Consider the following 12820-nt stretch of genomic DNA (forward strand, 5'->3'; position numbering starts at 1 on the left):
TTAGCAGTCTGTAGTAACAGGAGGGGTCTGTGTTAGCAGTCTGTAGCAACAGGAGGGGGGGGGGGGTGTTTACAGTTCAGTGTGGTAGAGCTAACAAACCTCTGGGTTATTAGTCATTCCTGGTAATCCTGTCCAGAACCTGCATGGTTCCTAGCTGAGGTTCCTCTGAGGAATAGGGATGTTCTCGTGGAGGAACTTCATGCTGCCCTGCTCTGAGAAGTCGGCTGCTGTGTGTCCGTCCCCCCGCAGGACCCACTTAGTGGTGAGCAGCCCCTCAAGACCCACAGGCCCGCGGGCGTGGATTCTGGCTGTGCTGATGCCAACCTCTGCCCCTGGAACACAAAAGGCCACAGTCAGCAGAGAGAAAACCATGGTGGCTGCACCCAGAGCAGACATACTCCCCCAGGAGATCTACTGCCCCAGGAGATCTACTGCCCCAGGAGATCTACTCCCCCAGGAGATCTACTCCCCCAGAAGCTCTACTGCCCCAGGAGCTCTACTCCCCCAGGAGCTCTACTGCCCCAGGAGCTCTACTGCCCCAGGAGATCTACTCCCCCAGGAGATCTACTGCCCCAGGAGATCTACTCCCCCAGCTCTACTGCCCCAGGAGATCTACTCCCCAGGGAGATCTACTCCCCCAGGAGATCTACTCCCCCAGGAGCTCTACTGCCCCAGGAGATCTACTCCCCCAGGAGCTCTACTGCCCCAGGAGATCTACTCTCCCAGAAGCTCTTCTGCCCCAGGAGATCTACTGCCCCAGGAGATCTACTCCCCCAGGGGATCTACTCACCCAGGAGATCTACTCACCCAGGCCGAAGCGGTAGCCGTCAGCAAAGCGAGTGCTGGCGTTCCAGAACACACACGCGCTGTCCAGCTGCTGCAGGAACTGCTCTGCTGTCTCCTCTGAACACAACACAACACAGGTCATCTGGAGACTGATCCCTCTGAACACAACACAGGTCATCTGGAGACTGATCACTCTGAACACAACACAGGTCATCTGGAGACTGATCCCTCTGAACACAACACAGGTCATCTGGAGACTGATCACTGAACGAGACGGTTTCTGTCTGTGTGTGTGATCTCACCGTTCTCAGTGACAATGGCGTCGGTGTGGGAGCTGCCGTACTTGTGGATGTGGTCCACGGCATCCTGCATGCTGTCCACAACCTCAATGCAGCACTCCAGGTCCCCGTACTCCGTCCTTAGGGACTTGACCTCTGACGGGCTGAAAGTGAGGTAGGACGCGAACTTTGGCCCTGCATGGATCTTGACCTGGGAGAACCCAACACTGTGTTACCATACGCACTGTGGATGGACAACAGGCTGTGTCTCACCTGCTATACTCAGAGCAGGTCTGGCTGTGTGTGGTGCAGAGATGGGAAGTTTTACTTTCGTCGAATTTTCTGGCATCAGTACTTTACTTCACAATTCATTTTCCTGACAGCTTTTTACTTTCACTCCTTTAGTTTTTTCACACAAATATCTGTACTTTCTACTTCTTACATTTTTTAACCAGGCTTGTTACTTTAGTTTGAATCCGTATTTGGTGGCATGATCAATATTATTTCTTGTCATTGGACACATTTTTTCATTTCCTGGCAATCACGCACAACAACCGTAAGCTAGTTTACGAAGCATGGAGCGAGGCAAAAGGAAACAAGAAAAATATTTTGGGGAAAAAAAGGTGGACATTGTTTTGTTTGCATCATTGATGAGAACCTGACTCTATATTTACATGTGGCTTTATAAAAAGTGCATAGGTCATAAACAGCAAGCCCCAAAAACATTGCGGGTAGCCAAAACATGAAGCATACATTGTGACTACTATACTCTACTATAATCTACTGTCCTCTGCTGTGCTTACTCTGTTTTAAGCTTCTCTGTTCTCCTACTCTCTCTTCTTTCACTATGGGTGTGAAAAACAAGTTCCGAAAGGTTGAAAAAAAAAGTAAAAAAAGTAAAAGTACTGTTTTTATAAACTTTTTTTGTGTTGTGAAAAATGTATTTGTAAAAAGGTTTGAAAAAGGCCTCCTCTCTCCTTTCTCTGTGTGCGCAAAAAAAGTTTAGAATTTTGTTTCGTTTTAAATAATGTTTAAAATATAGAAAGTTTGCATCATTGATGAGTACTTCACTCTACTATACTCCACTGTACTAGTTTTGAAAGGTTGGAATAAAATAATAATAATAAAATACATATAAAAATTATAATACAAAAAAGGATGAGATGGAGGGAGTTAGCGATGTCGACATGACTGAGAACAGCGACATTCCTGATCACCCATGGCCATATATGAGGGAGAGGTTCTAAATAGTTGGTGTCAAAAAGGATTCCTGGCGCATGTGCTGCATGTCTATAGTGTCTTTTGTATTAATATAATGCGAAGTCCAACAGGTAGCAGTAATGGTCCAGTTACCAGGGTGACCATAACACAGGTAGCAGTAATGGTCCAGTTACCAGGGTGACCATAACACAGGTAGCAGTAATGGTCCAGTTACCAGGGTGACCATAACACAGGTAGCAGTAATGGTCCAGTTACCAGGGTGACCATAACACAGGTAGCAGTAATGGTCCAGTTACCAGGGTGACACTAACACAGGTAGCAGTAATGGTCCAGTTACCAGGGTGACACTAACACAGGTAGCAGTAATGGTCCAGTTACCAGAGTGACACTAACACAGGTAGCAGTAATGGTCCAGTTACCAGAGTGACACTAACACAGGTAGCAGTAATGGTCCAGTTACCAGAGTGACACTAACACAGGTAGCAGTAATGGTCCAGTTACCAGGGTGACCATAACACAGGTAGCAGTAATGGTCCAGTTACCAGGGTGACCATAACACAGGTAGCAGTAATGGTCCAGTTACCAGAGTGACACTAACACAGGTAGCAGTAATGGTCCAGTTACCAGAGTGACATTAACACAGGTAGCAGTAATGGTCCAGTTACCAGGGTGACACTAACACAGGTAGAAGTAATGGTCCAGTTACCAGGGTGACACTAACACAGGTAGCAGTAATGGTCCAGTTACCAGGGTGACACTAACACAGGTAGCAGTAATGGTCCAGTTACCAGGGTGACACTAACACAGGTAGAAGTAATGGTCCAGTTACCAGGGTGACACTAACACAGGTAGCAGTAATGGTCCAGTTACCAGGGTGACACTAACACAGGTAGCAGTAATGGTCCAGTTACCAGAGTGACACTAACACAGGTAGCAGTAATGTGTGGTGTGTGTACCTGCTCTACTCGGAGCATGTCTATGATCTGGTCAAACAGAGGTGTCCTCAGCAGATCTCTGTGGATGAGCAGCGTCTCCATGGCATTGCAGGCAGCAGGGTAGTCACACTTGGAGTCTTTGACTGGAGAAACATCCAGACAGATCACCATGAGCTATTTACAGAACATCCTAGAAAACAGCCTTCAAAACTGCAGAAGCTAGTATCCTGTACAATCGGCACACGACCTTCATCCTCCACAAGCAGTGTTCCTCTGACTCACTGATGTCCAGGGCTTTGTCACTGCTGGCCTCTGCGTCCACGTATACGTGGCAGACGCCCTCGCTGTGGCCCAGCACCGGGATGCCCCGCGCTGCCCGCTGGATCTCCCTCACCAGCTGGGACGAACCCCGGGGGATGATCAGGTCAATCAGCTGGTCCAGCCTGCACAGGTCCTCCACCTCCTCTCTGGTGCTCACCTGCGCACACATCACATATACACACACACATCACATATACACACACACACATCACATATACACACAAACATCACATATACACACAAACGTGTTAAATCTATAGATCTTTAGTGTCAGAGAAATTAAGAATGTAATGTTTTATACTGAATAATACTGGTGCTTAGCAGTCGTTGTCAGCAGAGAACCCCCTCCTCACATGACCTATAGAAGACACAAACTGACCGAGGCTGACCATTATCTTACTAGAGATGCCATTAATATGTTTAACCTTATCTGTACTCAGTAAACCATCTGGTCAAGCCTAGGGTCAGAGAACTTTGTACGTTTCCACTGCTAAGGACGCACACACGTGCGCGCACGAGGTAACTCTGGGATCGATCACCTTGACAGCTGATATTCAGGGGAGGGGACTTCCCACCAATATGTTTAAATGGTCTTACATGAAGACTAGACAACCAGACAACTTTGTATTGCTATCAGATTTGTCTCTTTGTATTGCAATCAGAGTTGTCTCCTTGCCGGCAAGCATTAAACTATTGTACAATATTTGAATACAACGACTTGGTGCATTACTTGATAAAGAAAGTATCTTAACAATCGCTCGGAAGGCATCATCAATATATGATCAACATTAATACTTGCTGGCCCTCCCCTGTCTCACCAGCTGAACGGCTTCCTTCACTCCATGGAGAGACAGCGCTTCCTGTGTGAGCTGGTGCAGGGTCCTGTTGGTGTTTGCTGCCTCCTTACCGCCCTTCAGCAGCAGAGCGTTTCCACTGGCGATGGCCAAGGCTGACACCTGTGTCCAGGACAACGTCATCAGTCACGCTCGCACACACAACAAGCCTCCCCACACTGTCCACACTGTCAACACTGTCCACACTGTCCACACTGTCAACCTGTCCACACTGTCAACCTGTCCACACTGTCAACCTGCCAACACTGTCCACACTGTCAACCTGCCCACACTGTCCACACTGTTAACCTGTCCACACTGTCAACCTGTCCACACTGTCCACCTGTCCACACTGTCCACCAGTCCACACTGTCAACCTGTCCACACTGTCCACCTGTCAACCTGTCCACACTGTCCACCTGTCAACCTGTCCACACTGTCCACACTGTCAACCTGTCCACACTGTCAACCTTTCCACACTGTCCACCTGTCCACACTGTCAACCTGCCCACACTGTCCACACTGTCAACCTGCCCACACTGTCAACCTGTCCACACTGTCAACCTGTCCACACTGTCAACCTGTCCACCTGTCCACACTGTCCACCAGTCCACACTGTCAACCTGTCCACACTGTCCACCTGTCCACACTGTCAACCTGTCCACACTGTCAACCTGTCCACACTGTCAACACTGTCCACCTGTCCACACTGTCAACTTGTCCAACCTCCTCAGCCTGACCTGACCTGAGGGAGACAATCTGGCCGGGACTCGAAGATGACCAGCAGCACCCCGATGGGCACAGTGATCTGCTCCAGCTGCAGGTTGTTGGCCAGCCTGGTCCTGCGCAGCACGCGGCCCACACTCTCCTGGGACGACACAGCGATCTGGCGCAGACCGATGGCCAGGCTGTTCAGCTTGGAGGAGGACAGACTCAGCCGGTTCAGCAGGGGCGCAGAAAGACGACCTGCAGGGAAACACGGAGACACAGGAACTCAACTAGTCCTCTCAGAATCACAATGGCTTTTAATCGCCATGAAAGTTTGCAAAGACAAGGAATTTGCTTTGGCAGGAAGGTGCATACATCAAACATAGGAATCTTAAACATTTAAATAGGATATCTAACTATACTAAAGGTACATAGACTAGCAATACTTGGAATAAAATAAAATATACAATACATATAAAGTTGCCATAATTTACAATATAAAAATACAAAATACAAATATTACAAAAAACCTGATGAACCTGATGAGACCAGCATGTCTCTCTAACCCTGAATCTGATAAGACCAGCTCCATGTCTCTCCTATATGAGACCAGCTCCATGTCTCTCCTATATGAGACCAGCTCCATGTCTCTCCTGTATGAGACCAGCTCCATGTCTCTCCTGTATGTACCTGATAATGTGGCCAGCTCCATGTCTCTCTTGTTAGCATTCAGGATCTCTTCCTTCCTCTCCGTCAGCAGGTCGGCCAGCCTGCAGATGATCTCTCCCCTCTGCACATGAGCAGAACGGAAGCAGGACAGTTCAGGGACACTGAGCACCTCAGTACATACGGGTGAGGCCAGGGGGAGGGTTAGGGGGGTGAAGGTGTAGGGGGGTGAAGGTGTAGGGGGGGGGGGGGTGTAGGTATCTGAGGGGGGGCCAGAGGGGTGAAGGGGAGGAGGGGGAGAGGAGGGGAGGAGGAAGGGAGGGAGGAGGAGGAGTAGGGGAGGGAGGAGGAGGAGTAGGGGAGGGAGGAGGAGGAGTAGGGGAGGGAGGAGGAGGAAAGGAGGGAGGGAGGAGGAGGAGGGGAGGAGGAGAGGAGGGGTGGAGGAGGAAGGGAGGGAGGAGAACTAACCTCCTCAGGGAGCAGCGAGGCGAGAGCTCGTCCTCCCTGCCGGGCCATCTCTGTCTGCTGCTCCACCGTGGGGCCTGAGAACACAGGGAGCACTCGAACCTTAACCCTGACAACACCCTGAGAACACAGGGAGCACTCGAACCTTAACCCTGACAACACCCTGAGAACACAGGGAGCACTCGAACCTTAACCCTGACAACACCCTGAGAACACAGGGAGCACTCGAACCTTAACCCTGACAACACCCTGAGAACACAGGGAGCACTCGAACCTTAACTCAGACAAAACCCTGAGAACACAAGGAGCACTCGAACCTTAACTCAGACAACACCCTGAGAACACAGGGAGCACTCGAACCTTAACTCAGACAACACCCTGAGAACACAGGGAGCACTCGAACCTCTTCTCCTCCTGCAGGTCAGCGTGTCTGCAGTGTGTGAGGGGTCAGTGACTCACCTGCAGGTTTCACCTCTGAGAAGAAGGTGCCCACCTTCTTACCCTCCACGATGTCAGTGATGACCTGACCTGTGACCTTGGGGTGGGTCCCGTTGGCAATAACGACCGACGTACCTCCCTGCAGCGCCCACAGTGCTGCCTTCACCTGCAGACGCACCAACAGCACATGGTTAGTGTCTATCATCCCAGTACTGGTGACAACAGCAAACCCAACTACATCAGACGTCAGGAGCACGTTGGACCGACCTTTGCTTCCATGCCCCCGATGCCCACCCTGGACTTGGTGCCGTAGGTGATTGACTGCTGGTCTCCTGGATAGAAGATGTCTATCAGCTTTGCATCGTCTGTGCCTGGGGGGCTGTCATACAGGCCTGGGGAACACAGCAACAAGAATCAACATGGAACCACACTACGTCATTCTGAGCAATACAACATTGTTGTGCTCACCTTCGACATCTGACAGTACAACATTGTTGTGCTCACCTTCGACATCTGACAGTACAACATTGTTGTGCTCACCTTCGACATCTGACAGTACAACATTGTTGTGCTCACCTTCGACATCTGACAGTACAACATTGTTGTGCTCACCTTCGACATCTGACAGTACAACATTGTTGTGCTCACCTTCGACATCTGACAGTACAACATTGTTGTGCTCACCTTCGACATCTGACAGGGCGATGAGGAGGTCAGCTTTCATCTCAACAGCCAGCCTCGCTGCCAAGCTGTCATTATCCTTGATGCTGATGACCTGCAAACACAACATGAACCGTGATGATGTAAACTATGGACTAAAATAATAACACACATCAGGATGAACAGAAGCCCATGCAGACTATTCAGGGATGCTCATCAACTTAAGGACATGCATATATTAGCATGCACTATTAACATTAGCCTACTGTGACTAAATACAGACAGTCATCCAGACATCAGAGCAAGCTGCAGCAGGCCTACATGATGATGCAGTAGCACCCTACTCTCAGAGCTACCAACTAGCCATCACCATCACCAGCAAATAGCATTCCCAGCATGCCCGGCACACAGTACCCACATTTACCCCCTGCAGGTCACTGTTGGGCACGGGCGGGGGCACCACGGCGTCGTTGGTGTTGATGATGGGGACGATGTTCATACGTAGCAGCTCATGCAGCGTGCTGTTCAGGTTTCTCCTCTTCTGCTCGTCGTGGAAGTCCAGGTTGGTCACCAGAATCTGCACACACACACACACACACACACACACAGTCAGCAGCAGCTACTGCGTCCTCCAGCATTGAACAGATGCTGGTTCATAGTATCTGGAAACTTTCATTGACTCTCACACAAGTTGATGAGCGGTCCATACCTGTGCGGTGCAGGTGCTGTACTGTGTGAACATGGCTTCATACAAGGCCATGAGACCACTCTGGCCAGCAGCAGCACAGGCCCGCGCCTCCAGCACTGGGACAGACTGACACCAGGACACAGGGACACCAGGACAGGATCAGCAAGTGAACTAAACTAAAGTTAAGCGATTTCCTCTTTGAGGCTGTGTACCATTTCTGTACCATTTCTTTAAGCTGGTTCTGTCCAGAGTGCAGGGCTTGTCTGACGCTCTGAGAAAGTAGAATCTCATGCCTCAGCCTCTGCCTACCAAACGCAACAGCCCCACTGGTGACGATCATCATTTCCCTGCCCTGGTTCTGCAGCACAGCCACCTGAGGATGACACCAGCGTCTTAACTTGGACGGTAAGTGATGAGTCATCATCACACTCAGCTCCCCAGAGTGTAATACTGTGTGTCTGGGGTGTCCTGATCTGAAGCACCTGCTCCACGACGGAGGCCAGACGGCCAAGGGCCAGGCCACACTCATCCCCCCGGGTCACCACAGCACTGCCCAGTTTCACCACCACGCGCTTCGCCTGCTTCAGCTCACTGCGGTGGGCAAACGACTTTCCATGAGAGCGGGTGAGCGGGACTGCAACAGACAAGCAGGCCTGGGTCAAGCCCTGTCTTCTCTCGTCAAGGGTACTAGAAACAGCAGTGTTAGGATGTGGTGTTGAAAGGCAGGTAGCTAGCTACATACACTTGGTCTGTGACACTGCCCGGGTAATGAGAGGGCAGACATTAGCCTGAGTAGGCCTGGATCGGAGGCGGGAACACAACGCGAACCTTTGCATCATGGCACTGTGACCTGAGGACTGATGCCAAACAAAGTGATTAATAACCTCAAAACACGGTGAAATTAACTTAAAAACTACTTATCATCTACAAGCATAGTAGCCACTTCATAGTAACTGGTTGAGCAGTGAAAGTAGATTTCCCAACTCGCTGTCAGGAAACATTTAGATTCAAGTCAGCGTATAACTTGCTTTGTCTTTCTGACAATGTAATGAGACAGCCAGGAGTCAAGGACAGACTAACTAAGCTCGTCCTAGTGCCACGTTTTCACTGTACTGGTAATCAACTTTGATGTTAAACGTTACTGTTAAAGAAACAGAGTTGCAATACATCGAACCTGTTTGTAGTTTAAACTAGCGGGATCAGTGACAAAAAACACAACCGTGCTTTTGTCTGTAAATCTACTTTATTGATCTGAGCTCGCTATCCTAGCACTAGCTATTTAACTTACAGCACGTAGGATAGTATTTTGCAATAAAGTATAGCTACAAAGGCCGGAGTAATCGATTAATGGCAACAACAACTTCTAGAGCGAGAGGGTTCATTAAAATAGTAGTTAAATGATCTTACCTAGCAGTGACTGTGGATCAAATCTTCCAGCTAGACCGACTGTGTTCTCTGCTAGCTGGGGAGATAGGAAAAGACACGTCACAGCCTTGGTAGTACAGAGCATCAGGCCGGTTACCCGCGTTTTAACTCACAGCGTAGCGTGGCTGGGCGGAGGTTTTTACATTTATCTGAATATCTTCTCAATTTTTTTTTATTGATTGGGATTATTTAAAACAGTCGATTTTTGCATGGTAATTTCCTGTTATAATTGTGTATGTTTAGCTCATATAGCAGATTATTGTGAAATATATTCTGTGCCAGGTCGAATTACTGGCTGGCGCAGACCCCTTAAACGAGCGTACATGTTGCTGAGGAGCAGGACACGTGGACAGGGTTGCTTAACCATGTTCTGCCAGAGGAGGGCAGCCGAAATCCGTTAATGAAAAAGTTACTTGATCTGCAATGCCTTCTATTCAATACAAAGAAAGAAACCAAATTAATCGCTACGGTTTAATAACTGATCTATATCCCGTCTACATCAGATTTTACCTTAATAGAACTCTAATGGTATTTAAACCGTCTAATTATCCGGAACCTCTTGTTGCAGGAGTTGTTGCAAAACTGCAAGCCCAGTCCAACCTTCTCCAACACATACCGATGAAAACAAAACATTACGTCATTAAAGCCGATGCAAAGCTTTCTGGGAGCTTTCCAGGGAGACGCCATTTTGGATTTAAAGGGGCTGATCCAGCTATCACAAACAGCTCTCGGTGAGTACAAATATGGATTAAGCCAATTTATTGTATTTATGTAACATCGTTTGAGATAAGTTATTACTACTACAGTATACAGTAAAAAAAATCCGGACGGTGACTATGGTCTAAATTGCAAAGGATAGCTAGCAAACCGCTGGCTGCCTCTAACAATGAGGAATGCTATTGAAAGCTAGTACCTAGCTAATTTAGCTAATCTCAAAGTAGCTCGCTTGCTAGTGCTAGCTAAGAGAAGCTGTCCAGCTAACGTTAGCTAAATTAAGTAAAACTTAAAATGTATGCTTGCTTGTTTTGGTTTATGGATTCTGACGAAATGCTACAACTAACCGGCAGGTTAATAGCTAGTTGTAATCGAAAGTAGTCTGTAGCTATTTAACAGAGTAGCATGCTGCTGGGAAACATCGCCAGTAGCGATATGATGTCACAATCAAACCAGTTGATCAGGAGCTGGACTGAGGAAGCTAATCCGCTAGCAGTTGCTGCATACATGTAGATATGTCTCCACTTCAACTCGAGAAAATCTGTTGGAGGCGTTAGTTAAACGTTTTTGAACTATTCGTTGCATGGTATACAATTATACCAGAGCATATTGTATGACATCCTCTAGGTTTCTCTGATCTCGTATGTCTAAGGAGGCTAGCCAGCCGCCTAAAATGATCTTAGGTTAGCGATTGTGTGATAGGTGTAAGAATACGTCGGAACAACTCCCACCTCCTCATCCACTCCTTAAAGTTCATACAGAAATCCCATGTATGCTTTGTAAACTGTCCTAGTGGAGAACAGCCTTCTGGTGAGCTCAGAATGGGTTCAGGATGAATGATGAGCAGAAACGGTGTCATGTGCACTTTCCGCACAGCTGCTGTCTGCCCTGCCGCACCCTCCGTGGAAGGGCTGCCCTGCCTGCCGCGGCCCGGGGGAGGGGCGGGTATGGGAAACACAGGATGATGAAGTTATCCGGTGGTGTCCAGCTTTTCTGAGAAACAAAATGACAGATGCACAGTGATCAAGGATTCAGGAACTGTATAGCTGCAGTGCCTCTCTCTGTCTCTCTCTCTCTCTGTGTATCCCTGTCTCTCCCTGTGTATCTGTCTGTCTTTCTAAATTGAACCCTGACCTCAGCATTAAACAGTCTTAACACTGGAAACTGTCCCTCAGTGTAAATTATGACTTTAGCTGCAGTTCTTCCTCAGGAGAGCAGGCGCCTGGCCTGTTAACCCTGTGCCTGCCGTCTGTAACAATCACCGTTGCAGATGTTCCTCATGAAGCTAATTTTCCTTTTGGTTCAACTTGTGTGCTTGTGAGGGTTAGTGTTAGTGCTAGTCAGAGGTGGTTGTTGGATGCAGTTGGGAAGTATGGCATGGCAGGAAGCTGTGTTCAGATAGGGTCACTCCTGGTTCCCCTGGAGAAGATGAGCTAGTCAACCTGTCAAATCCCCAGGGTCTCCTCTCAAACTCCAGAGCCAGGCCATGGCCCCAGGTGACTGCAGAGCACTGTCTGCAAGGTGACATTGTCTGTTGTTGACTTGTCATGTGGCCAAACCTGTTTCAGCCACCAGCACTCTTGTTCTGCCAGCAGTCTCGTTCTCCTGTTTCAGACGCTGTTGTTCCCCCGAGCTGCAGTAGTTCTCACACGTGAAGGTCACCTCCAATTCCTCTGGGGTGTGTTTAAGACCCATTTAAGATTACAATTTAAGATTGAATAAATGAACACTGGTTCTCTTTGTCTGGTATCACAGCGAGTCTGTCAAATTAAAGACCGAGGTGTACCACTATGGTCATGTGCAATCTGGATCTGGGATATCTGCTATTTTTGATTACAGCCAATCAGCAGTGTTGAACAGGCAGATGTTGTGACAGCCCATTCCTTCACCTGGATAACTGAACACTGTTGAAGGTGCCTGAGCATGCATCGTGTAGGCAGTAGACAGCAGACAGCCTAATCCCAGGTCCTGTTTGAAAGGCAGTGTGATAGATGCCTCCATCCTTATCAAAGCACCTATGTGGGACTCTGTGGTGAGAGGAGCTCCTGCTCTCCTCAGTGATCAGGGGAAGAAAGAGGAAGGTTGTTCCCGACCAGTCCCCATGTCCCCCTGCTCTGACTCCTCCCCTCTAGGCTCTGGGGGCGGGGCCAGGCTGCTCTCTTTGAGAACAGAGGGAAGGTCTCACACACACTTCCTGCTGTCTTGTCCTAACCCTCCACTTTGCCTCTCCTCCATCTGAACACTCGGGGCTGCTCTCTGCTTGGACAAGCCTGGATCTGCTAGGCTCACTCTGCCAAGCCAGGCTGTGAGGCTGTTCCTTCCAGCCTAGCTGTGAGGCTGTTCCTGCTGGTGACTGAGTTCAGAGTGTGTTATTGCTGGAGGAGAGACACTCACCAGCCTCTTGTTTGCCTCAGCAGGCGGAGAGGATCTGGTCTGTTGCAGGCGCCGAGGTGAGTGCTCTGCAGAGCGGAGGCTTTGTGGATGGTTGGGAGCAGTGCCAGAGATAAATCTGGTATTTTGCAATGGGGTAAATGGTCTCTGGATATTAAGTGTGATGATTTAGCTTTGTCTCTTGCTATAGAGCTGTGTGCAGAGTAGTGAGCTGTGTGCAGAGTAGTGAGCTGTGTGCAGAGCAGTGAGCTGTCTGCAGAGCAGTGAGCTGTGTCTGCAGAGCAGTGGGCT

General features: G+C 48.9%; 2 protein-coding genes across 10 annotated transcripts in view; one reads left to right on the forward strand and one right to left on the reverse strand.

Annotated features, from left to right (window-relative positions):
- Positions 1-12193, reverse strand: aldh18a1 (aldehyde dehydrogenase 18 family, member A1). 3 transcript variants are annotated; one of them, XM_047028769.1, is made up of 19 exons: positions 10870-12193; positions 9407-9461; positions 8742-8856; positions 8482-8633; positions 8223-8372; positions 8021-8125; positions 7730-7888; positions 7336-7426; positions 6919-7043; positions 6673-6817; positions 6217-6290; positions 5773-5872; positions 5120-5340; positions 4360-4497; positions 3503-3698; positions 3242-3363; positions 1089-1275; positions 808-903; positions 1-332 (listed from the first exon to the last, which is right to left on the reverse strand). In XM_047028769.1, the coding sequence occupies exons 3-19, from the start codon at positions 8836-8838 to the stop codon at positions 151-153; spliced, it is 2340 nt and encodes a 779-aa protein (XP_046884725.1). In that variant the 5' UTR covers positions 8839-8856; positions 9407-9461; positions 10870-12193; the 3' UTR covers positions 1-150. The 3 variants fall into 3 exon arrangements, with proteins under 3 accessions (XP_046884725.1, XP_046884726.1, XP_046884723.1); XM_047028770.1 differs by lacking the exon at positions 10870-12193 and adding an exon at positions 9935-10051 and having other exon boundaries at positions 7736-7888; XM_047028767.1 differs by lacking the exon at positions 10870-12193 and adding an exon at positions 9935-10050.
- klc1b (kinesin light chain 1b) overlaps positions 10059-12820 on the forward strand; it is a 24765-nt gene continuing 22003 nt past the window's right edge. For 6 of the 7 annotated variants that reach the window (XM_047028771.1, XM_047028773.1, XM_047028772.1 and 3 more), the window contains exon 1: positions 10059-10155. In XM_047028771.1, coding sequence (XP_046884727.1) covers positions 10074-10155 — 82 coding nt within the window. In that variant the 5' untranslated portion in view covers positions 10059-10073. Of the gene's footprint in view, positions 10156-12339; positions 12589-12820 lie in introns of those variants that run through there. The other variant, XM_047028775.1, reaches the window with a different exon arrangement.

Source organism: Hypomesus transpacificus, chromosome 11, assembly GCF_021917145.1.
Source record: "Hypomesus transpacificus isolate Combined female chromosome 11, fHypTra1, whole genome shotgun sequence".
Taxonomy (NCBI): domain Eukaryota; kingdom Metazoa; phylum Chordata; class Actinopteri; order Osmeriformes; family Osmeridae; genus Hypomesus; species Hypomesus transpacificus.

Coding starts and splice junctions, on each gene's coding strand:
- aldh18a1 (XM_047028769.1), bottom strand. CDS start 8,838: ATGATGCAAAGGTTCGCGTTGTGTTCCCGCCTCCGATCCAGGCCTACT. Junction 6,291..6,672: donor CTCAGAGGTGAAACCTGCAG/GTGAGTCACTGA, acceptor CTGTGTTCTCAG/GCCCCACGGTGGAGCAGCAG. Junction 1,276..3,241: donor ACATGCTCCGAGTAGAGCAG/GTACACACACCA, acceptor GGGTTCTCCCAG/GTCAAGATCCATGCAGGGCC.